This window comes from Pogona vitticeps, chromosome 2 (genome assembly GCF_051106095.1).
Source record: "Pogona vitticeps strain Pit_001003342236 chromosome 2, PviZW2.1, whole genome shotgun sequence".
Lineage (NCBI taxonomy): Eukaryota > Metazoa > Chordata > Lepidosauria > Squamata > Agamidae > Pogona > Pogona vitticeps.
In genome coordinates this window covers 219885010-219908619 of record NC_135784.1, presented here as the reverse complement: position 1 = coordinate 219908619, position 23610 = coordinate 219885010, and the positions used below count along the sequence as shown (strand labels likewise).

At 40.6% G+C, this 23610-nt stretch overlaps 1 protein-coding gene across 1 annotated transcript in view; it reads right to left on the bottom strand.

Moving 5' to 3' along the window:
* Nucleotides 1-12332: 12332 nt before the first annotated feature.
* The window catches only part of SLC24A2 (solute carrier family 24 member 2), a 135473-nt gene continuing 124195 nt past the window's right edge, over nt 12333-23610 (bottom strand). The window contains 3 exon segments of the mRNA XM_072988874.2: nt 12333-14648; nt 16485-16651; nt 21652-21741. Coding sequence (XP_072844975.1) covers nt 14399-14648; nt 16485-16651; nt 21652-21741 — 507 coding nt within the window. The 3' untranslated portion in view covers nt 12333-14398.

Sequence of the window (23610 nt, the reverse complement as noted above, 5' to 3'; positions counted from 1 at the left end):
AGGTGTGGCTCAATATAAAACACCTCTGTGTGTTCTTGTTTTCTCTCATGCAAGCCATTGTTTTGATCACCCAACTGCTAGTGAACAGTGAAAGTTTTCTTCTTTTGTTTTTTAAAGGTCCTGATGCTAGATTTCAAGAATGGAGATATATTCAGTTGTAATCAAATGGATTCTACCTGTATCTTGACAGTTTCTTTTGTCATTTTGACAGTGAATTCTCTCTTCCTATCACTCCACACTCCAAATAAGGACTGTACTTATGCAGCACTTCCGTTTCTAAAAAAAATCAAGGATATAGTAGATTAAATTGACATCAATAGATGCAGTATATCACAGAAGTGAGTATACCCCCTCACATTTCATAAATATTTTAGTGTACTTTTTCATGTGACAACACTGGAGAAATGACATCTGGCCACAATGTAAAGCAGTGAGTATACAGCTTGTATAAAAGTGTCCAAATTGGCACAAAGTGTCAATATTTTGTGTGGCCACCATTATTTTCCAGCACTGCCTTAACCCTCTTGGGCACAGAGTTCACCAGAGCTTCACAAGTTGCCACTGGAGTCCTCTTCCACTCCTCCATGACAACATCACAGAGCTGGTGGATGTCAGAGACCTTGCACACTTCCACCTTCCATTTCAGGATGCCCCACAGATGCTCAATAGCGTTTAGGTCTAGAGACATGCTTGCCCAGGCCATCACCTTTACCCTCAGCTTCTTTAGCAAGGCAGCGATTGTTTTGGAGGTTTGTTTGGCGCCATTATCATCTTGGAATACTGTCCTGTAGCCCAGTCTCCACTGCTTCAGTATGTAACAGTACATGTTGGCATTCATGGTTCCCTCAATGAACTGGAGCTCCCCAGTGCCAGCAGCACTCATGCAACCCCAGACCATGACACTCCCACCACCATGCTTGACTGTAGGCATGACACACTTGTCTTTGTACTCCTCACCTGGTTGTCGCCACACACGCATGACACCATCTGAACCAAATAAGTTTATAAGAAATCCATGTCCTTAATCTGCTTGTCTGCAGCAAACCATATGTGGGCTTCCTTCTGCTTCATCTTTAGAAGAGGCTTCCTTCTGGGATGACTGTGATGAGATGGGTTTTTAAGTTAAAATCTTTTAAAGGCATATGGGTTTTGTAATTATGAAGTGAGCCAGAGAGGTTCCATTTTGTTTCTTTGTATATAGTATCTGTGCTATGCTGACAAGTTGTTTTCTAGGCAAGCAGAGAGCATGTTATTCTGAAGGCCTGAGAAGGACTCTGTGTGATTAGATAGTTGGAAATTGTTGTGACTCTTTGAGAAACCACCGTAACCCAAATAACATCTGCTGTGTATGAGAAAGAATTCATGTGATGTAACAGGACTGTTTGCCTAGTAACGAACTCTGATTGGATGACATCGTGGGAAGGTGCATTAGGCCCTTGCCAGTTACTCTTGAAAAAGGAACTTTTTACCTATGGACATTGTCTTTCCAAGACCGACCTTTCAGTGATTCGTGACCTACATTTCAGCCATATGGGACTTACCCTGATGTCTTGAGAGAGAGTGTGGTGGCCTACCTACATGGACTGGTTTCTATGCTTTGCTGGATTACTTTTGGACTTATGGGATTTTCCTAAGGACTGTGCATGGACTATTCTCTATGGACTGTTACCTATGGAATATTCTTTATGGACTTCTTTTCTTGGAATACTCCATATGGACTATGCTCTTGTAATTTAGTAAGGACTATGGTATATTTACTGGATTTTTCTTTTCTAAGGACTATGGGACATATAATGGATTTTTACTTTTGTTTAGGGATTTTTATTCTATAGTATCACTGAGGACTATAGCCTTGTTATAACCAACTTGGATTATTTTGTTTACTAATGATTTCCTGGACTGGAACTGTTTTTATTCATCTTAATGGCTTTTTTGGGTTTTTGAATACTTTTATATTTTTCATGTTTTCTTTGCCTCGGCCTAGCTTACTTAGAGTCCTGTCAGTGGTGCAAGTTAAGTCTAAGGACTACAAAGCCCACTTGACCTTTTCACAATAATATCTGAGAGTACCAGGGTGTTCTTATGTGGGCAGACTTGTGAGAAGGAGTGTTGTAGCATGGCTGGCTGGATTGGACTCTTTCAGCTCATTTTAGCATGTGCAAACTCCTGATTGCTCTCTGTCCAAGCGTACACGTGTGTTTTCGAACCCGTGTTCGTCACATGGTGGCAGCGGCGGGATGGACCACGTGCTAGGTTTTGTAGTACCTCAGGATGACCAATTTTTGTTCTATCTAACAGCTTGAGTGACTCTGATCCACAAGCTAAGTTTTGATTGCAGTGGGACACTGAGGCTTCAAGGAGCTAGGTGCTTCCCTGGGTGTAAACAGTAATTTCCTAGGAAACACTGTTTGCCAGCAGTTAGATCTAAAGGCTGTGGTAAGAGGTGTTAAATCTTCAGGCTGTAGTAATGTGTGTTAGAATCTGGGGTGCTCTTTTAAGAAAGAGATTCCCAGTGGGACAAGCAAACTGTTAGGAAACAATTGGATTTAATCAGTAGGCATGTGCAGGTTGTTACAACGTTGTAGTGAAGAAATTCCAAGATGCATGTCCTTTATTTTTGGAGTGCTTGCATCCAAGTTGAGCAGGTCATTTCACAATCTTAGGATTGCATAAATGACTCTGACTGCATTGTTTTGGAACTTGCATCCAGGTTTTTTCTTTTTTTGTTTTGGCCTAAGTGTACTCCTATAATCTTAGGATTTGCCGGAGCACCTGGCCGTGTTCCAGACTAGCTCTGGGTCTCCCCACTACGATCTTAGGATCTGGCAGGAGTACCTAGTTGCATCTGGCTTGGCCTAGAGTCATGCCCTATGATCTTGGAGGTATCTATCTGCACCCAGTTCAGTCATTGATCATCTCTGTAACTTTAGGGTTCACAGAGTGATCACAGTTTTTCTTTTCTCTTCCTTTTGGATTTTTCAGTATTTTGGTTTTGGCAGCTGTCTGGCCTCTCACAGACCTTAGGGTCACCGAAGGGACAGCAGTTGGTCAGAAGTGCAGAAGAGATTTTTAATTTTATTTTGGTTTGGCAGCTGTTTGTTCTCTCGCTTATCTTAGGATAGCAGAAGGGACAGCAGTTGGTCAGAAGTGCAGAGGAGATTTTTGAATTTTCATTTCTATTATTAGAAGTTTTGTTTGCTGACCTAGCCAAGGCTAGAGTGCCAGCAGAAATGGAGGAGCAAAATCAGTCTAAAACCGTGGATGTACTCTTAAAAATGGCTTCAGGATTTTTCGAGGAAGCCAAGCAGAAAATTAGGGAAAGAGATTTCCTGATACGTGAGCTTTATCAGGAAAACATCCTTTTAAAACGTTTTCTTAGCACAGAACCTGGCTTGATGCAACGGTTTTTCCAAGTTCAGCAGGGTTCCTTTGGGGATTACTGCAATGAGATGCTTCAAACAACTGGGAGCAACCCTGAGATGCTAGATGTTTGTGTGGAAAGAGTTAACGAGGCCCAGTGGAATGCTAAGGAGCATTCCAGAGAAGACAGCGATTCATCGTCCGTCCAAACAAAGGATTTACAGGCCCTGGAGCCACGCGAAAGGAGAGGAATGCAGCCGAAAGTTTGCCGGGAAATAGCATCGGACGGCGCAAGGGAAAACTGCAGTGCATTGGAAATCAGCTCAGCACCAACCTCAGCTCTTACTCAGAGCACAGGACAGGTGAGAAGTTCTAAAATAATTCGGGATGAGACTATGGGTTTGCTAGAAGAAGGAGAGCAAGGGATTTTCCAAAGTAATAAAGCAATTGCTGGGACTGAGAGCTTAGAAGCAACAGGACTTGTGTCAGCAGATCTTGATGCATGTCAGATCTCCAATAACCCCCCTTCTCTTAGCCCAGCGAGTTCAGTGAAATTAGATACTGTGAAGTTGGAGGGCATTCCTTGGTCTTCCTGGCAGCTTTGCAGGGAGGCAATGCTCCATAAGGGGGAACTAATTAGGACCGGACAGAACACATCAAAGCAGACCGAAAAAGATAAAGTACCTTTACCAGAGACGTTGAGTAATGTTACAGGAGGAGTTATTTGTACAGAGACCTTGCAGCATGGACTTTCACATTGTGAGACTGTTTCTAACACAACCAACGATGGGGGAAGCGCTAACTTTTTGGGATTACAAAGTACTGATGTTTCTCCAGAGACTGAAAGATTTGGCCCAGTACCACAGTTAATCTTCTCAGAAAGATCTTTAGAAAGAAAAGCAGAGGTTTGGGACAATACTTATTTTCAACAGCCTATTTTCCAAGGAAGTGGTGAGAATGCTGGTACGGTTTCTGAGGCTATGCAGAGTACTCCCGAGGGAACTTTGTTGCAACAGCGGCCTCTTGTGACCAAACCTGATAGCACAGCTAATTCAGCAATACATGTGTCCAGAGGTGTGACATTTCTGGACCAAGGCGTGGAAGGCATTGATCAATTTAGCTCAGAACAGGTATTGGAGTCTGTGTTACCTAATCCTAAAGTGGACTTGGATTTTAGCCAGTTAAATGAGCTCACGAAGACTGAATCAATCCTTACAATTAATGTTGAGATGTTGGTAGAAATTGTTTCTGTGACTGGAATAAAAGGAGGGCTTTACCAACTCAGAAAATTAGCACCTGAAATGGAAAATACCTATGTTACTTTTCAGAAATTGGTTGATGAATTGTTTGGTGATTTATATTATGTGATTGGCTATGTAGGCAACCTTGTAATTTACAGCCCTGATCCAATTCAAGCAGACCAAAATGCTTTGTCATTCTTAGAGAAGCAGAGACATCGAAGCCCAAGATTAGTGCAGTGGTATTTCAGTTTGCAAAAATATAATTTTGATGTTGAACAACTACCAGGAAAGGACGCTTTAATTCCTCATTGGTTATCTCGAGTGTTTAGTGCAGATGCAAGGGGAGAAAATGGCTAGAATTGATAAAGCTCTGATGTTTGATTTTCTTGGTATTTTGTATGACTATGTTCCTGAGCATACATAGAGTGTTTTCACTATTATTACTTCATATCAGTATATTTGCTTAACAAGTTATTATGATGTTAACCCTTGTTTCACTATTTTACTGTTTGATGACTAGAGTATTATCTGAGCATATGCAGAGTGATGTATTTGATTAAGTATACTAACGTGTTTATTCTTCTGTTTTTCAGACTAGTAGAAGTGTCTAACGCAAATTTCTCTCATGTATGGTAAATACTGTAATTATAATAGTTCTCATGTATCAATTGTTTTGCTATTTAGGAATCATATTTGAAATGTATAACTTTATGCTCATGTTAATATCTTTCTCTATTTTGTTACTGCTTCATTATGACATCTCATCTTATTCGGTTATCAAAATTAAAACTTAAATTGTTTAGGAATTTTGTTAATCTTCAGGAGGCTTGTGATGAGATGGGTTTTTAAGTTAAAATCTTTTAAAGGCATATGGGTTTTGTAATTATGAAGTGAGCCAGAGAGGTTCCATTTTGTTTCTTTGTATATAGTAAATGTGCTATGCTGACAAGTTGTTTTCTAGGCAAGCAGAGAGCATGTTATTCTGAAGGCCTGAGAAGGACTCTGTGTGATTAGATAGTTGGAAATTGTTGTGACTCTTTGAGAAACCACCGTAACCCAAATAACATCTGCTGTGTATGAGAAAGAATTCATGTGATGTAACAGGACTGTTTGCCTAGTAACGAACTCTGATTGGATGACATCGTGGGAAGGTGCATTAGGCCCTTGCCAGTTACTCTTGAAAAAGGAACTTTTTACCTATGGACATTGTCTTTCCAAGACCGACCTTTCAGTGATTCGTGACCTACATTTCAGCCATATGGGACTTACCCTGATGTCTTGAGAGAGAGTGTGGTGGCCTACCTACATGGACTGGTTTCTATGCTTTGCTGGATTACTTTTGGACTTATGGGATTTTCCTAAGGACTGTGCATGGACTATTCTCTATGGACTGTTACCTATGGAATATTCTTTATGGACTTCTTTTCTTGGAATACTCCATATGGACTATGCTCTTGTAATTTAGTAAGGACTATGGTATATTTACTGGATTTTTCTTTTCTAAGGACTATGGGACATATAATGGATTTTTACTTTTGTTTAGGGATTTTTATTCTATAGTATCACTGAGGACTATAGCCTTGTTATAACCAACTTGGATTATTTTGTTTACTAATGATTTCCTGGACTGGAACTGTTTTTATTCATCTTAATGGCTTTTTTGGGTTTTTGAATACTTTTATATTTTTCATGTTTTCTTTGCCTCGGCCTAGCTTACTTAGAGTCCTGTCAGTGGTGCAAGTTAAGTCTAAGGACTACAAAGCCCACTTGACCTTTTCACAATAATATCTGAGAGTACCAGGGTGTTCTTATGTGGGCAGACTTGTGAGAAGGAGTGTTGTAGCATGGCTGGCTGGATTGGACTCTTTCAGCTCATTTTAGCATGTGCAAACTCCTGATTGCTCTCTGTCCAAGCGTACACGTGTGTTTTCGAACCCGTGTTCGTCACAATGACAGCCCTGGAGACCAATTTGATGCAGTATGCAGCGTATGGTCTGAGCACTGACAGGCTGACCCCCCATCCCTTCGACCTCTGCAGCAATGCTGGCAGCTCTCATACGTCTATTTCCCAAAGCCAACCTCTGGATATGACGCTGAGCACAGGCACTCAACTTCTTTGGTTGACCATGGTGAGGCCTGTTCTGAGTGAAACCTGTTCTGTTAAACTGCTGTATGGTCTTGGCCACCGTGCTGCAGCTAATTTCAGGGTTTTGACAATCTTCTTGTAGCCTAGGCCATCTTTATGTAGAGCAACAATTCTTTTTTTTTCAGATCCTCAGATAGTTCCTTAACATGAGGTGCCATGTGGAACTTGCAGTGACCAGTCTGAGTGAGTGAGAGCGATAACACCTGCTCCCCCTTCACACCTTGGACTTGTAAGACTAATGGGTCTCATGACACCAGGGAGGGAAAACGGTTACTTGGGCCAATTTGGACATTGTCACTTAGGGGTGTACTCACTTTTGTTGCCACCAGTTTAGAGATTAATGGCTGGGTGTTGCATTATTACAAGCTGTATACTCACTGCTTTACATTGTAGCCCAGTGCCATTTCTTCAGTGTTGTCACATGAAAAGATATACTAAAATATTTATGAAATGTGAGGGGGTGTAATCACTTCTGTGATATTCTGTAAAAATTTGCAGATTCATTTTAGGCTTAGAAATCGAGGGATATGTTTAGGATAGAGTGCTTCCAGCTTGGTACAAGTCCCCTGGAGGAGGATAAGACCACTAGGAAGGTGTATGATATTCTAGAAATTTAAGCCAAAGACAATTTCTTTCTATTATTAGGTAAGAAGTAGGTGCTCTGAATGTCTTACTTGAGAAGTAAAGACAGCTTTGCTTTCTTTGTGTGATTTCGGGAGGTAGTCAGATTTGTCCACTTGTCATATCAATTTGGTGCCTTGCTCAGGCACAAGGGCAAAATGCAAATATTTTCAATAAACAGACATTCTATTGTGCTCACATCCAACCTAGAGATGAAGTGTTTATCCCATATCTGCATTTATACTGCACACTCTCCAAGCTAAAATGTGAAAATCATGATTTATTTCTGGTACAACCCATCATTACATCACTTTTGTGTACAAAGAAAGCAACATTCACTTTTTGGCTCTGATAAGATCTTGATTAATTTATAAATTATCTACAGATGAATCATACAGGGAGTGAGTGGATTGTTATTTGCAGCTATCAAGGAGGCTGGGATTTGTCTCAGCACAAAAGACCATCAAGAACTATAGAACATTTAACTCCCACGGATGCTTCCCAGAGCAGGGCCTTCCACAGAACATATAAATATCAATCAAGCCTGATTTTGCTGAAATATCACTTTACAGATTAAAGAGCTCAGTCATATTTGAGGACATTAGGAAAAGCATAAAATTATTCATAAGTATGTACATCAAGTGTCCCCAAAAATGTTCAGATTAATCTACACAGTTCTGGTTTCGTTGAGGAGATCACCCAGTTTTCTAATTATAGGCTCTTCTGTTAAAGTACGCTTTTGACAAGTGACTGGCTGTCAAAGAAGGACTTCTAATGGGGGCATTTTGCCTTTTACCTTTTAAATATTATTTCAGATTGTTTAAAACTGATTTATTCTATTGTTTAATAGGTAACATGTTGCTTTTAAATACTGTAATTTACAGTAGTTCTAATGTCTAAATATTGTTTATGAAAAATACCTTTATTCGGAGAGTTATAGGGACGTGGTGGCGCTGTGGGCTAAACCGCAGAAGCCTGTGCTGCAGGGTCAGAAGATCCGGCAGTCGTAAGATCGAATCCACGCAACGGAATGAGCACCCGTCGCTTGTCCCAGCTCCTGCCAACCTAGCGGTTCGAAAGCATGCAAATGCGAGTAGATAAATAGGGACCACCTCGGTGGGAAGGTAAACAGCGTTCCGTGTCTAAATCACACTGGCCATGTGACCACGGAAATATTGTCTTCGGACAAACGCTGGCTCTATGGCTTGAAGAGCGGGATGAGCGCCGCCCCCTAAAGTCGGACACGACTGGACAAAAATTGTCAAGGGGAACCTTTACCTTTACCTTTTTATAGTGTAAATACAATGAATGAAATCTGAAGTAAATCTGAAGTCAGCAGTCTGAAAAAATATTTAAAGTGGGGACAAAGGAGAGAAAAGCCACACTGTCTACTGCTGGTGATTCAGTCTCCTCTCTGGCTTCTGAGATTTCAAAAGGCCACCACACTTCCAAGTATAGCTTGGATGTTGCTTTAAAAATGAGCAAAAGCTAAAGCTTAAATTTTCTAAAACTAAATTCTGTACTCAGTGGCTAAAATCCTATTGCTTAGTGTGGTAAATCACATTGAATCAATGGGGATTTAGTGAGTCAACTCCTATGTAATCTCTGTTGATTCAAATGGACCTACTCTAGTTGCAACTTACTATGGATGAGATGGTTGGACAGTGTCATCAAAGCAACCAATGTGAATTTGACTCAGCTCTGGGAGGCAGTGGAAGACAGGAGGGCCTGGCGTACTCTGGTCCGTGGGATCACGAAGAGTCAGACACGGCTAAATGACAGCATGCTAAAGTAAAATGTGTTAGAGTAGATCTGTATGAATCAGTGGAATTTATGGGAAATGTTGGCTCATGAAATCCCCATTGACTCAATGTAATGTGCTAAGCAACAAGATTTTGGTCAGGAACACATTCTGCACTCTTTCCATGTTCCTGCAGAACTACAGCATCCACACAATATCAAATACTGTGGCCGTCATTAACTGCTGGCAGTTTGCTGGAATTAAAAGTTACCTGGGCACAAGGATGAGGACGGAGAAGAAACCCCAGGAGAAGCTGAAAGAAGTGTAGATAGTAAATGGATGACCTTGAAAAAGATGACCTTGAAAAAAGCATAAGATGCTGGAGAAGAAGAGCATGGTGTCATGAAAGTGAGAAGAATGGGTAATTCATAGAGGAAACTAAAAAAAAAAAAAAAAAAAAAAAAAAAACCCAGGAAAGTAGGAGACCCTGATTCTTCTTTAGGAGAATGTCCACGTTGTAGGAAAACAGAGAGCAGGGCTGGCCCTATAATTAGACAGAATGAGGCAGCTTCCTCAGGTAGCAGATTTTGGAAATCATGGAACAGCAGCAAAGGTTTTGTTATTTACTTTCTAACTATTGTATTTTTACTCCAAGTGATTGCTTATGGAATCTTTTGCCTCATGCACCAAAATAACCTGGCTGACGCAGGGTGCTATGCATCTTGAGTTGGGAGACTAGAAGGGCATTGGTTTTTGCTGTTCCTCAGGTAACAAAATGTCCCTGTGGGTCAACAGCAGTAGGAAAACTGGTTAAGAGACAAGGTGGCTAAATGGGGCAGGTAGGCAGAAACTTGAAAGTAGCTGTGTTGGTGCAGTGGTTAAACTTCAATATTGCCTCCAAAACTCTGCTTACAACCTCCATTCAATTCCAGGTAGCTGGCTCAAGGTTCACTCAGCCTTCTATCCTTTCAAGGTCAACAAATCGAGTACCCAGCTTATTGGGGAGGGGGGAAGCAATGAGTAGTCTGAATAATTAAATTGAAAGCCACCCAGTGAATGCTTTAAGAGGTATGGGGTGGTATATAAACAGCACACTTTGCTTTAAATGTAAGGAAACAATTCCCAATGTTGAATGAAAATTGCAGGAAGAAGATAAGAAGAAAGGATTATGAGATACCGTCCTGTAGGCCAGGAGCAAGAGCACTGTGCTTTACTAACACAAGAGAAACAGGTAGGAAACAGAGGTTTAGAAACTGTGAGATCTACACCCTGATTGTAGCAATTCTTCCAACTATGTCTTTTATCTTTAAAGCCTTTTTCGTTTGGCAGCCCTTAGTGCAGGGGTGGGCAATTAATTTCTATAGGGGGCCACATAAAAAATCTGAACTGTGTTCGGGGGTCGAACCAACTTTACTTAAAAATAGGCCCCCATTAGGTGGTTAGTAATAGGCCCCCAATTTGTGGTTAGTAATAGGCCCCCATTGGGCGAGGCCCTGCGGTGAACGAACTACAAGGCTGACATAGTTAACTCCCTAAAAATTTTAGGGAGTTAACTTTTTAGGGAGTTAACTATGTGAGCGTTGCAATTTGTTCACCGCGGTGGGGGAGGAAAAAAAAACCACCCCGACACTGAACTAACTCACCTGTCCTCTGTTCCCCCGAGGCCTTCCTTTCCAATTGTCTTCTATCCCGGTCCGGATGACGTGATGCATCATCAAGTCACCTGCGCAATGATCGCTTCTGGCCTCTTGAGCCGCAGGCTCTGCAGTCTGCTGCTCAAGAGTAACAGTGAAAACTTGCGAGGTCCCAGCATTGGATCTCACGAGTTTTGCTTCCTGCCGTGCTGGGTGACCGGAGCCAGAGCTCTGGCTCACTCAGTGGCGACGGGCAGGCTGAAAAGGAGCGGCGACGGGCGGGCCAGAGAGGAGCAGCTTGTGGGCCATATGTGACCTGTGGGCCGCACTTTGTCCAGGTCTGCCTTAGTGGGCAATGGGGATCAGAACACTGTGTGTGCCTGCATTTCCTATGCTGCTGCTAAAGAACTAGCCCATTCTTTTGCTATAAGCTTCTGGTAGCTTAGTAGTGCTATTTAAAATCTGAAATGGCTAGGAATGTGGAAGCCATGGAAACCAAGCAGTGCCAGTTAATGAGACACACCTCTGTCGAATGGAAGCTCCAGCAATTTACTTGATTTGTTCTCACAAAGGTTCTCTGTCCCCTTCCAAATGCCAGTGTTCCTTTCTGCAGTACCACCCACCTCAGCACTTCCTGCACAGTTGTCTCCCCAAATGGTGTTTTTGTAAAAGGAGTCTATTTCTCAGTCAGGACTAAACGCCTGCCTTGTTCCCTGAGCCTTTCCTTTGATGACGTGCATCCCAAACCCTTAATCATTGTCTTGTCTTTAAAGCCTCTGCAATTTTACTTACGTTAATTTTGATCTATACGTGTTGCAGTTTCTTCCCACAGAATATACATACATTTCCCACATTCTGTTGCAAGAATGGATTTGTAGCAAAGGTGACCACAGCTATCGGATAAAAGCCATTTTTCATACATTGTCAGCTAAATCCACTCATCCATTCAATGCATAATGTGCTTCCCTGAACTAAAAGATAAAATTCCCTGAACGATGTCAGTACTTTTTTTCAAGACATAAAACTCCTGAGGATCAAAAGAGGAGACCACTGAAAACCAGTGTATAAATCAATTGAATTCAGTTGTTCCATAGGAGGTTTTCTAGCTATGAAGAAGGGTTGGGTTTTGCAACTGCCTTCCACAAATATTCTAAAGAAGAATCTGTGTAAATCCCACCATGCTCAGTGGGATTTTCTCCTGAAAAGTATATGTAAAGTTGTAGCCCAAATTATTGTATTTCAGTTTTCAAGTTTTCTAATACATCCATTTGTCTGAACAACCTTTGTTACCTAAATGAGATGCAAGAGAAACTCTAATTATTTAGAAATATGTTGCTTGGCAGAAGCTTAGTTTGTCTTCAGAATCTTTATGAGTGTGAACAAAAGACATCAGTGTCAAGGTTCAAACAGGAGCTTCAGGCATACACAAGAACATGGATGCACCCAGAACAGTTTTTGGATTCCTGTCCTTCAAACCTGCCTTCCCATGTCTTTATGACAATTTATGTGGATTTCAAGAGTGGTTGGTCATGTGGCATGTGGGGGTTACTGCTTCAGAACCTTAACGACAAAACCTCCAACACTTTGGGTGTACATATCCTCATTCTCACCCATTTATTTTAACATGGACATTGCTTTAGTAACATGGATAGTATTTAAGGCTGCTATTCTATAATATGTCTGTGCAGCACAGACATACACACAACATTTAATGCATATTGTATAGAATAAAAGTGCAAGCATGAAGCAAAGAAGAAAACTCTGCAACAATGTCAGAGCCATTCATAAAATTCACCAAACTTTCCATTATACAATCTGAGGTATCAAATTTTCATTGTGCAAGGCTGACAATACATTAAGAACATTTGTAATAAGTCATTCAGAGAAATAGCATTGCCTATTTAATCAGATAGAAAATACAAGTACTGCTTATTGTCAAAGAAAGACAGTTTGTTGTTTTCAGCTGTTAAATTAGATGCTGAATCGTACCAAATACAAAACTTCTTCTGAGGATTTTCCTTTGATACTGGAGATACCCCTTTCACTGCATCTTTGTCCTTCAGCCAATGAGTTCTACTTTTAACATTTCAATTGCAGGAGGTCTTTGCTTGGGTCTCGCTTTTAATTCCAAATAACCCCTTTTACTGAAATGTTCTACCTTCCCAAAGATTTTGTGGACAAGGAAAATACACATCTCTGAAGCTTTTCAATGCTGCAATCCAGAAAAGGAACTACTGTACAGAACATGCCCACTTCTTCTCATATCCTGTTCATGTTGTGCTTCTTATATACTATTTCAAAAGCTACACAAAAGCTACTCCAGCCTCTGTCATATGTAAGGTGAATGCACTAATGGAAATACTATTGAAATGACTTAATATCCTTATAGCATTGCTGCATGAGTAAAAAGAGTTTATTAACACAGTAGCTGTACTTTCTGCACAGATCCCAAGATGATGGCATAAGAGACTTTGAACCTTTAGTGTGGGTTTTACCTGTAAGTACTGTATATTGGATGTGCTTCTAAGTTATGGCCGTTCTATATAGGGCAATGTAGATGAGTCAAAATGCAGAGAATTTTATAGGAAGCTAGTACAAGTCAAGCAGTACCTTTATTGGACTATGTAGCTGGGTCACAGGTGCATGGACATCCCTTGATTACTCCTCACCAACAAGATGCTGAATGTTCAAACTGCTTCCCTCTTGACAATAGATACACAAGGTAGAATGAAACCTCTCTGGGAGGTATCTGATCTCTAACAGTTCTTTCACATAGGCACAGAATCACTTGTCATCATGCACCCATGTGCATGCATCCTGAGCAGATCTACACTGTGAAAATACAGGATATGGGAGCACCTGAATTGCAGGTAGTTTGAAAAACACCACTGGACCCCATAGGTTTTTACTACTTCATTTGTTTTTCTCATATTCTGGGGCACTGATACACTGTGTTGTACTCTGTTCATTTATCATACCTGAAAGCATGAGAGCTCACATGGGGTGCCAGGTGCTTCTGAATACCAGTTTATCCACAGTTAGAAGACTAATTTTCCAAGGTTTGTCATGCTGTTCATGCTAATGGCACTAGAAGACCCCTTCCACCAGTGTCCATGAACAGAGAAACACCCAAACCATAGAGCTGTGTCTCCGAAAGCATAGAGAGTAACATTGTTCTGTATATTTATAGATATTGCTCTCTCTTTGAATTTATTTTATTTATTTATTTATCAAATTTATACCCCGCCCATCTAGACCAAAGTCTACTCTGGGTGGCTAATGAATGGCATGAGTATCTTAATATGTACATGGAGAGAGAGAGAGAGAGAGAGAGAGAGAGAGAGAGGAATGTAGAAGCAGGTCCTATGTGTAGCATTTATAATGAGCCGAACATTATTAAACAACACATGCACAATACCTCCTGTGGATAAGCAGAAGAACACTGCCAGCAGCAAATTCCGAAGCAGCCAGCCTCCCTTTCCACACCTGGTCATTTTTCATCAGCATTACATGTAACAGCTGAGCCTGTCCACTTCTGCCTTCAGCCCCTCTTTTTTCCACTGTTTCAAATTAAAGGGGACGAAAGACGCTGCTTATCTCAGGTTGCACGAGAGGTTCTTAGTTCTCAGCTTGCTGTGAGGAAACAGCATCCTTACTAGATGGACACGGGACAAACAATGACCCTGTCTTCGAGAAGGACGCTGACAACCAGGAAAACAAAGTAGAGCCCAAACATGGTGAAGCCCAGGAGTTTGTTCATCCTCCACTTGCAGGCCGCAATGGAAAGGATGACAAAGAGCAGCATGATAAACAGGAGGACAATCGCGCAGAACAGCCCGTTGCTGCTCACTGCCACTGGAGCAAGGTTGTTGACTGCCGCAAAAAGGAGCCATGGGAGAGGGAGGCTGTTGGGAAAAGAAGCCATTGGGAATACTCAGAAAAGTGATCTTAAGACTGAAAAATGGCATGTCTTGAAAACTGTGTGCCAACTCGGAATATTGGGTAGTGAAACATAGTGAAACATCCCTTATATAAATTGGTGGTGTGAACCTCTTTATTGTAGTAGGAACAAGAAGGAAGCATGGCTAATCTGATGCTTTTACTTCCAGAAGATGGCAGGGCAACAGTAGGGAGACCGAAGGTTAAAATCTACTACCAGGACAGCCAGATTCTGCATAAACTTTGGAAAGAGGGTCAGTCTGTTCCAGACAATGGTCAGGTCATCAGAAGTGGAAATGCATTTTGTTACAAAACTAAAATTATCAGTGGTACTAAAGCTAATAGCTAAAATGATACAACATAAAGATATCATAATTACTATGCATCTCTCGAGAATCCCAAGAGAGAAGAAACACCCTCCCCCCAGTGAAACTATGCCTTGACTAAGGTTGATGTAAAAGCCTTGTAGACCGCAAGCAGTTCATAAGTCATCTGTTGGCCAGTTAATCAAAGGGAAAAAGAATCAGCTGTTGCAGCAGTTTGCATATTTGCATATTATTCAGAGCATTCTTCTATTTGCTCTCCTCCCTTAGCATAGCTGATCTATTTCTCAGGGAGTTCTTTAAGGTACCGGCTTATCTGCCTCCCTCTCCCATCAACCTCCAAAAAGGATCCTGGAGACTGGTGTGAACTGATGGGAGGCCTAGGCTTCCTGATGGCACTGTACACTGTTTTTTGACTCAGTGAGTCAAAGGGTCTGATATACGGTGAGGCAGGAGCCAAGCTGTTTGGGAAAAATAGTTTGTTGGATTTCATTTCTTAGAACACAGGAAGCTGCTTATAATTAGTATAGTTCTTGGCCCATCTTGTCAAAGTGATATAGTGCTGGATTCTAAGAAAAAATACGTTAAAAAGTCTTCCTCTCACATTCTGTCTTGTCTCCCTCTGTGTCCTCTCTTGTCTCCCTCTCTCTGGGAGAGTGGGAGAAAACTGGAATTAATATATATATATTAATATATTTTGGGGGGAAATTAGTGGGAATTGGCTTGCCACCCGAGTGACATGAGGCACCCACCAGCTGTTTTGGTTCAATAGTGGTGATCATGAATGCTCAAACTCAAATGGAGCAATCTAATTATGCTTTTTTTAAAAAAGTAGCCTCGGTCAGTGACCCAAAAAGATGTAGATAGCTATGAAAAAAGGGTCAAGCCAGTTTGTGATTGCCTGCATCTCCAGTAGTTGCTAGAAAACAGATAAATCCTGACCAAGCCAAAAGTGGTCCAAAATGTAAATTGGCCACATCCCTTGGCCCATTGAGTCTAATAATCCCCCCCCCCCGACTGGCTGCAGCACTCTAGGATTTCAGGAAGGAGTTTTTCCAGCTCTATATGGAAATGTGCAGAACTTGAGTGTAGGATCTGCTGTGAGCATGTGCTCTGTCACCGGGTTATGGCTCCTTGCTGTTTGGATTGTCTTTCACCATACTAGCTGCAAGATTCTTGGAGTTGTAGTTCAGAAAAATAGTGTTTCCAGACTCTTTTATGAGCTTTTTGGCATATCCCAGGCTAGTTTGATCTTTCTGTTGCTACTATAGGTGAGTTTCCTATAGTTTCCTGTGAATCAGGTTTGGTCCATAGGTGGTCAGATACACATTGCCTTCTGTCTGATCTCCCCCTGAGATTTTGTATTTTTGGATATTTTTGAAAACACAAGCAAAAATAATTTTAACTGGCATAGCAAAGTTTTATTCAGTGCCTTGCTGAAAGCTCAGTACATTTTTTTTTAAAAAAGGTTCTACTTACCCCACGGTAATGTCAAATATGTTACTTCCTACAGAGCTGGACACTGCCATGTCCCCCAGCCCTTTCCGTGCTACTATAACACTGGTAATTAGGTCAGGGATAGATGTGCCAGCAGCCAAGATGGTCAAGCCCATGATTTCTTCACTGATGCCAATGGTTTCTCCAACCTAAATATGAACAAATCAAAAGAAGCACAAGGCATACATGTTTGCAAAACACATGCAGAAAGGAGCTAACCTGACTGGGATGGGGCTTGGAATATCCATCCAGAGTTTCCTTTTGCTCTTGGGGGATTCAGTGGAGGATGAAATGGCCCCTCCTACTGTTTAATTAAGATGATTTCAAAAAACAATGTATAATGTTTGGATGTCCCTCAATTGTGTGGTTTTGTTGTTGATTTTACTTCTGTGCTTTGCACTGCTTTAATGTTTGATTGCATTGTTTTCATGTCTTTTTTTAAAATTTTGTTGAACTGTATTGCATTTTTTCACTCTTACACTAAGAGAGCATGTTTGTGTGGTAAAGTGATGTCCACTGTGACTTGTATGCATTCTGAAAATAAAGACAGTGGGTCATATTTATATTCATGTTGCATAACGTGCTCATCCCTTCCACCTCTGCAGTCTAAGACAGTGATGATGATGATCTTGCTAATGATGGGGAAAGTGCTGGTGTCTTGCCCCTGCAATCCATCATCCACTGTAAAGTTTCAATTTCTGCAGTGTGTGAGCACTTCAGACAGATAGCCACAGCTCTGTTGAGGACCAGTTATTGCCATGGCCTACAGTCAACTGCTAGTCCCACCTAGACCAAACCCAATGAATCAACTGCTACATGTAAGTCATACAGATCCCACGCATTCAATGAGTTTACTATAGCTGTGACTAGCAAGTAGATTTAGGCTCATATAACTGCAACACTGTTAGTACAATTTCCCCTACATCAGTGAAATCACTTGCATTTTACTGGCTTATTTCTCCTTTTGACTCTCTTCACTGCCAATACTAAAGAAAACTGCTTCTAAAATAATCTGACCGTATTATCCCACCTGAGGTCTTAGGGCTTTTGTCAGCTTTTCTATACTGATTCAAATACATTTTTGAATAGCAGTTTTAAAATGTGAAGCCCTAAGTGGCCTGGGACTTGGGATTTATAAAAACCTTATGGATTTTTACCTTACTTTTCTCCTTAAAAAGGATCCATGGTGGCTTACATACTTAAAAGAGAATATTTAAAACCTAAAAACATTAAGTATACAAATACTAAAAAGAATCAAGCAAATACCACATTAAAAATGGTAAACAAAATCATCACTAAAATCAAATTCAAAGCAAAAAGGCTTCATTAAAAAATTCCTCCAAGAAAGTCAATCACTTAAGGGAAAGCCTGTCAGAAGAGAAAGGTCACCATTTGCTTCTGGAAGGACAGCAAAGATGGGGCCAGCCTGGTTTCCAGAGTTTGGGTGAGCGGGGGAGGTGGAGTTTTGTTGTGGCAAGACCGGTCAAGTTTTGGGAGAGCTCCTGAAACTGACCCCTCAGTTTCAAGGCCCCCAATGTAGAGGCAAAGGATGGTCTGCTAGGAAAAGCTGTGTCTGAAACAGCAGAGGTGACAGAAAGGGGAGAGAAGTTGGCAGAAGCTGTTTTTCTCCCCCTGAAGTCTTTCTGAGTGCACAGACTGAGGTGGAGGCTATGTTGTGTAAAGAGCTGGGAACACCCCTTGCAAGGAGGGGAAGAGTACAGAAGGATTTTGGAAAATATCCTGAGCAGGACTCTAAGTAAGTCAAGATATGTGTTTTGTATAAAGAAACCTTTATGGACCTAAAATAATGACACAGAAGAAAGCTGGGCTTAACGAGTTAATGGAAGTGGATTAGATCCTGCAACATTTCGAGCTGCAGTAGAAGCAAGCCTCCCCTCCCATCCCTCAGCCTTGATTGGGAAAAGGAGAAGAAAGAAAAAGAGGGAGGAGGGGAGAAGGTTACTTGGTGAATGAACTGTTTTAATCAAAGGCAAAGACTCGCTCCTGCGAACTATTTTAATCATCAACTGTCTAATTACAATGCTGATGGAGGAAACTAGAATCAGAAAATAGAACTTTGGAACTTAAGAAGAGTCTTAGATTTTGTAACATCACCGGTTTGGAGGCACTTCTGTTTCCTTTGGCACCATGGTAGAGGCAGCCCTCCCTCCTGTAGCTCAGAACAGCTTTGATTGGAGGACCTTCCCCTAATTACTGAGGCTGGAAAGAAAGATTGAACTGCTAATGTTACTTGTCTCAAGGCATTGTTTGTTATCTTAAACACTCGTTGTTTTGACTGGTGGCTGTGAGAACATTTTGATGAGAGAGAGAGAGAGAGAGAGAGAGAGAGAGAGAGAGAGAGGAGCTGACCTATGTTTTGGATGGGCTAGGTAAATAGTACTGTTTGAATGAAAGGTGGGGCAGCAGCTACACCCGCTGGGAAAGAAACCAGATAGCAAATTTAGAAGATTAATCATAAAAAAATAAATAAATTGGAACATAACAGTGAAAGGAGGAAAGAAAAAGGCCCCGAGAGGCTCATCTGCGCAGGAACAAAATCTGAAGTTACTGGGGCGAGAGACACTTAAGGATTGTCAACAGAACATTCACAATACGTTATCCATGGGATTACAGCAGATACAAGGAGGAATGGCTCAGCTATCTGAACAAATTAGAGATTTAGGGTTGCAAATGACTGATATCAAACACCAAATTATAGAAAATTAAAAAAGAAATAGCCAAAATACAAGAAACCTAAAAAAAGAGAAAAAAATGGAGATTACGAATGCAGAGCTGGTAGTGATTCATATGAAAGAGAACAAGATGAAACCAACCTGCTAAAGATACAAATGGTGAGAGTCAACCTTATACTTGGATTCCAGAATCTTCCAGAAGAAAAAGGTGAAGACACAGTGCAACTGGTAACTAACTTTTTAGCCCCACTTATGGAGATGCGACAAGAAGAAGTAGCGCAAAATATAGATACAGCTCAAAGAATTAATACAGCATACACCAGGAATAACAAACTCCACAGAGAAATTCATGTTAAATCACAAGAATGGTATTTCGAAAAAAGTTCTAAGAAATATGCAAGATAAAGGATCCACTATAAAAGGAAAAGAAATGAAGATTTTGAAACATATTCTGTGGCAAATAAGACAGAAAAGGAGACAACAGGCAGAGCTGATATATTTCCTGAGAAAAAATTCAATTACATCTAAGTGGCTGATATCTGAAGGTGTCTCTATCCAATTCCAGTTGCAGATATATTCTGTTACCTCAACAATGAAGGCACAACACTTTATGAAAAAAGGGGGAAATGGCTGGGTAGGAAAAAAGAGAAAAAGACAGATGAGAAACAGGAAGGGGAGCAATCAAGTGGATCATTAGGACCAAACTCAGAAGGAAGTTCAGAATTTCAGCTAGAAAACCAAATGGAAAGCACCAAAGGAAAGCACACCATGGAAAAAAGAGGATTTAAGAAGAGGAAAAAAACCTTAATAACAAAAGATGGATAAAATGAGCCTCCAAGTAACTCATATGAAAATAACAGAGTAACATCAGATGTAAAAGAATTCACGATCAAATATAGAAATTAAAATTGGACAGTATCTGTCTTCAAAACTTATAATATGAAAATCAGGAATCGCTTAATGAAATATTTTTTAATAAGTGTTGGAAAGGGTAATTTTAGCCATATTGGGTGGACAGGTAGGGAAGCAGAAAATTAGTGAAGATTATTGCAGGTTAGTATATATTATATATTATGTATCTTATATGTTAGTATATATTGAAATGTTGGGGGAAAATTATATTTTGTGAGACATCAGTTAAACTGGAATGATGTTAATTGAGTATTATGTCTGAGATTGTAGATAAAGAAATGAAACATTTGATAATACATGGTATTACTGTAGCTATAATATGGGAAATATTGGAAGAAAACAGAAACACGGTTATCTTAAAAAGGATGCAAAAATTTGGAATGATTTTATAGTTGGACCTGAAACATGGACTGGAAGGCATAGATAAAAGAAAAATCTGAAGGTCCAATCAGGAAATGAAGAGATTAGCAACTACAGTAATTCTGGTAAAACCTGTTAAATTGTTATTTTTTGTTATTTTTTATTCTAGTAGAATTATATAAGTGGCTGTAATACTATCCTCACACTCTCTGGAATGTTACCCTTCCCCTACCCATGTCCACTCCCCCATCCCTCTATCCCCAAATCCTATTCCTGTTGAAAACAAATAAAACAAATTAAATCGTCACGATTTGGTTGAGCGGCAGAGAAGGCCCTCTCCCAGGTCCCCACCAAACATACCTGTGAAGATTGGTGAGACTGAGAAAAAGGCCTCTCCTAATGGTCTTAACACCTGGGTAGGCTCATAGTGGGGGACACAGTCCTTGAGATACCTGGGACTCAAGCCATGTAGGGCTTTAGAGGTTAGAATCAGCACTTTGAATTGTGTCTGGAACCAGACTGGCAGTGGAGTTGCTGTAATGGGGGCAGGAGGTGTTATGTGATCCTTGTCCAGCCCTGCTGTAGCATTTTGGACCCGTAATTGCTGGAGCAAACCAGCCCACTTCCATAGGCCCCTGTCAGTGGCTTCTACTTTTTTGGTGTGGGTAGAATCACTTCATTTTGGTCCACATGTGTGATCGTTGGAAATAAACTGAAGGAAGCCTAACTCTTTTAATTTGCCAATATCATGAAGCCAGCCAAGTTAGGTATGTGCATTAAGTAGGTATACCTAACTTGTAATACACATGTCTAATGCTGTTTTTAAAGTGACACAATACATATTCACTGCTCTACTACACACTTATATTTTTTTCAATTTCTCAGCCCCCCAGAGCTGAGGAAGTGATTAATTTGCCAATATCCTGAACTAGCTCTCTTCTTAAGCCATTTCACAACAGTGGCAAATTGACAGCAGACTGCTGTGGACCAAATAGGGTTGCTTGATGTCCCTATGGATGCAAGGATTGCACCAAATGGCAAAACAGACCTCTGAGCAATCCTGTTTAGCCTGCTCCAGCCCAGCTGTGTAGATAAGCCATACTGTCTGCATGAAGTACAGTGAATTGCTGACGCTGAAATGAATGAACACAAAAAGACAAGAGGACAACCTATCACTAACTTACCTGATGGGCCCACCAGACCATTAGATAAGAAAATGCTGCTATCCAAGAGATTGATCCAAAGAATGTGAAGGGGAAAAACTTCTTTGATGACTACAAGACAGAAAATGGAAAAAGTGAACACATGAATTAATCGCTGTCACTTTACTTCCAGGCCTGTGCAGCACGGCATAATATTTGGATGCAGCACCAAAACAGTCGTCTTCTCATAAGTTCTAACACATACCGGCCCAAACTGCAAACTAATTAACTTGTATTACATCTATGGCATACATCCGATATCATGCAAGTGAAGAGAAACCCCCCCTAGAGCAGCTATGCTGAATTAGACCATAGTACAAATGGCTGTACAAGACTTGGCACAAATTGCTGCTTGAAGAATTGGTTGTAAAATAGTCTGCACAACCTCTTGCCCAACTATTTGTACAACAAAGCTGCTATTGGATGACCCTGCTGCACATAAGTGCAATTGCTAGTGTGCTGTTGTAAGGACATTGCTGCATAAGGCATGAATAAAAACAACATGCTGTTTGAGATTTCCCTGTACAAGAATTTATCTATAGTTGTATGCCTGATAAACACATAACTCTATTTGTTAACGACATACAAGAAGGATACTCTGCTTCATCTTTTTCAGAGCATATTCAATATATTTTGGATCAATAATCTATGTTTTGTCATGCTCGTGTCCCAGATTTGTAGTTTCTCATTTTAAAAAGATAGGTCTTGTTTTGGTATCTACCTTCCCACATTTTATGCCCTTGTCCCCACCTCATCCTAATGTCCTCAGCTCCCAGTACTTTACAGTAGTGTTCAACAACTGTATTAAGAGAGAGATATTCTGAGAGAGATATTCTTAGGAACTGCTGGATAACTCGGTGGTTTAGGCATCTGGCTGCAGAGCCAGCATTCAATTTCCCCAACTGTGCCTCATTGACAGGGGCTGGACTTGATGATCCACTGGGTCCCTTCCAGCTCTGCAGTTCTAAGATTGTTATTTTTATTATAAAAGCAGCAGTGCAATCTACATTAACTGAATGTCTGGCTCTCTTAATCAATTACTTCAAGCAGACAAAATTAATCCTGATCAATGCTGCACAATAATCCATTTCATAATGTCACCCAGAATGGATTAAGAGCTGACCTTGAATAATTTTGAATTCTATCCTTCAACCCTGAAGGATGGAACCTAAAACAATGTCCCTGAATATACTGTACACTTTTTTCACAAGTTATAAATAACTCTGAGGGGAATGGCAGGAATGTTCTTAAAACAGTTCTGAAAGAATTTCTTGACATTATTAATCAACTATCTTCCTCCAGAACATTTCCATCCAAACAACCTTCTGTGTTACACCTTCTGTGTAACATCTCCTGTTTCTATGCCTCTGGTCATAGAAACAGGAGATCTTAATAAGTATTTTTCATACACCTAACATCCAATTTCCACCTTGCCAGCACCAATAAGATTTTTTAAAATCAATTTTATTTATTTTAGCACAATTCATTCAGTGAACTAAAATGAACGGGAATGGGCAAATTCAATTTAGACAATTATCATATCTACTATTGTGGGCAAGAATCCCGTAGAAGAAGTGGAATAGCCCTGATAGTCAAACAAATAGTGGGAAAAGCTGTACGAAGATTTAATCTCAAAAATCATAGAATGTTTTCAATACGAATCCAAGGCAGACCTTTCACTTATCACAGTAATCCAAGTTTATGCACCAACCACCAATGCTGAAGAGACTGAAATTGACTAATTCTATGAAAACTTACAACACCTCCTAGAACTGACACCAAAGAAAGATGTTCTTCTCATTATAGGGGATTGGAATGCTAAAGTAGAGAGTCAAGAGATAAAAAGAACAGCAGGAAAGTTTGGCCTTGGAGTTCAAAACGAAGCAGGGCAAAGGCTAATAGAGTTTTGTCAAGAGAAGAAGCTGGACATCACACTCTTTT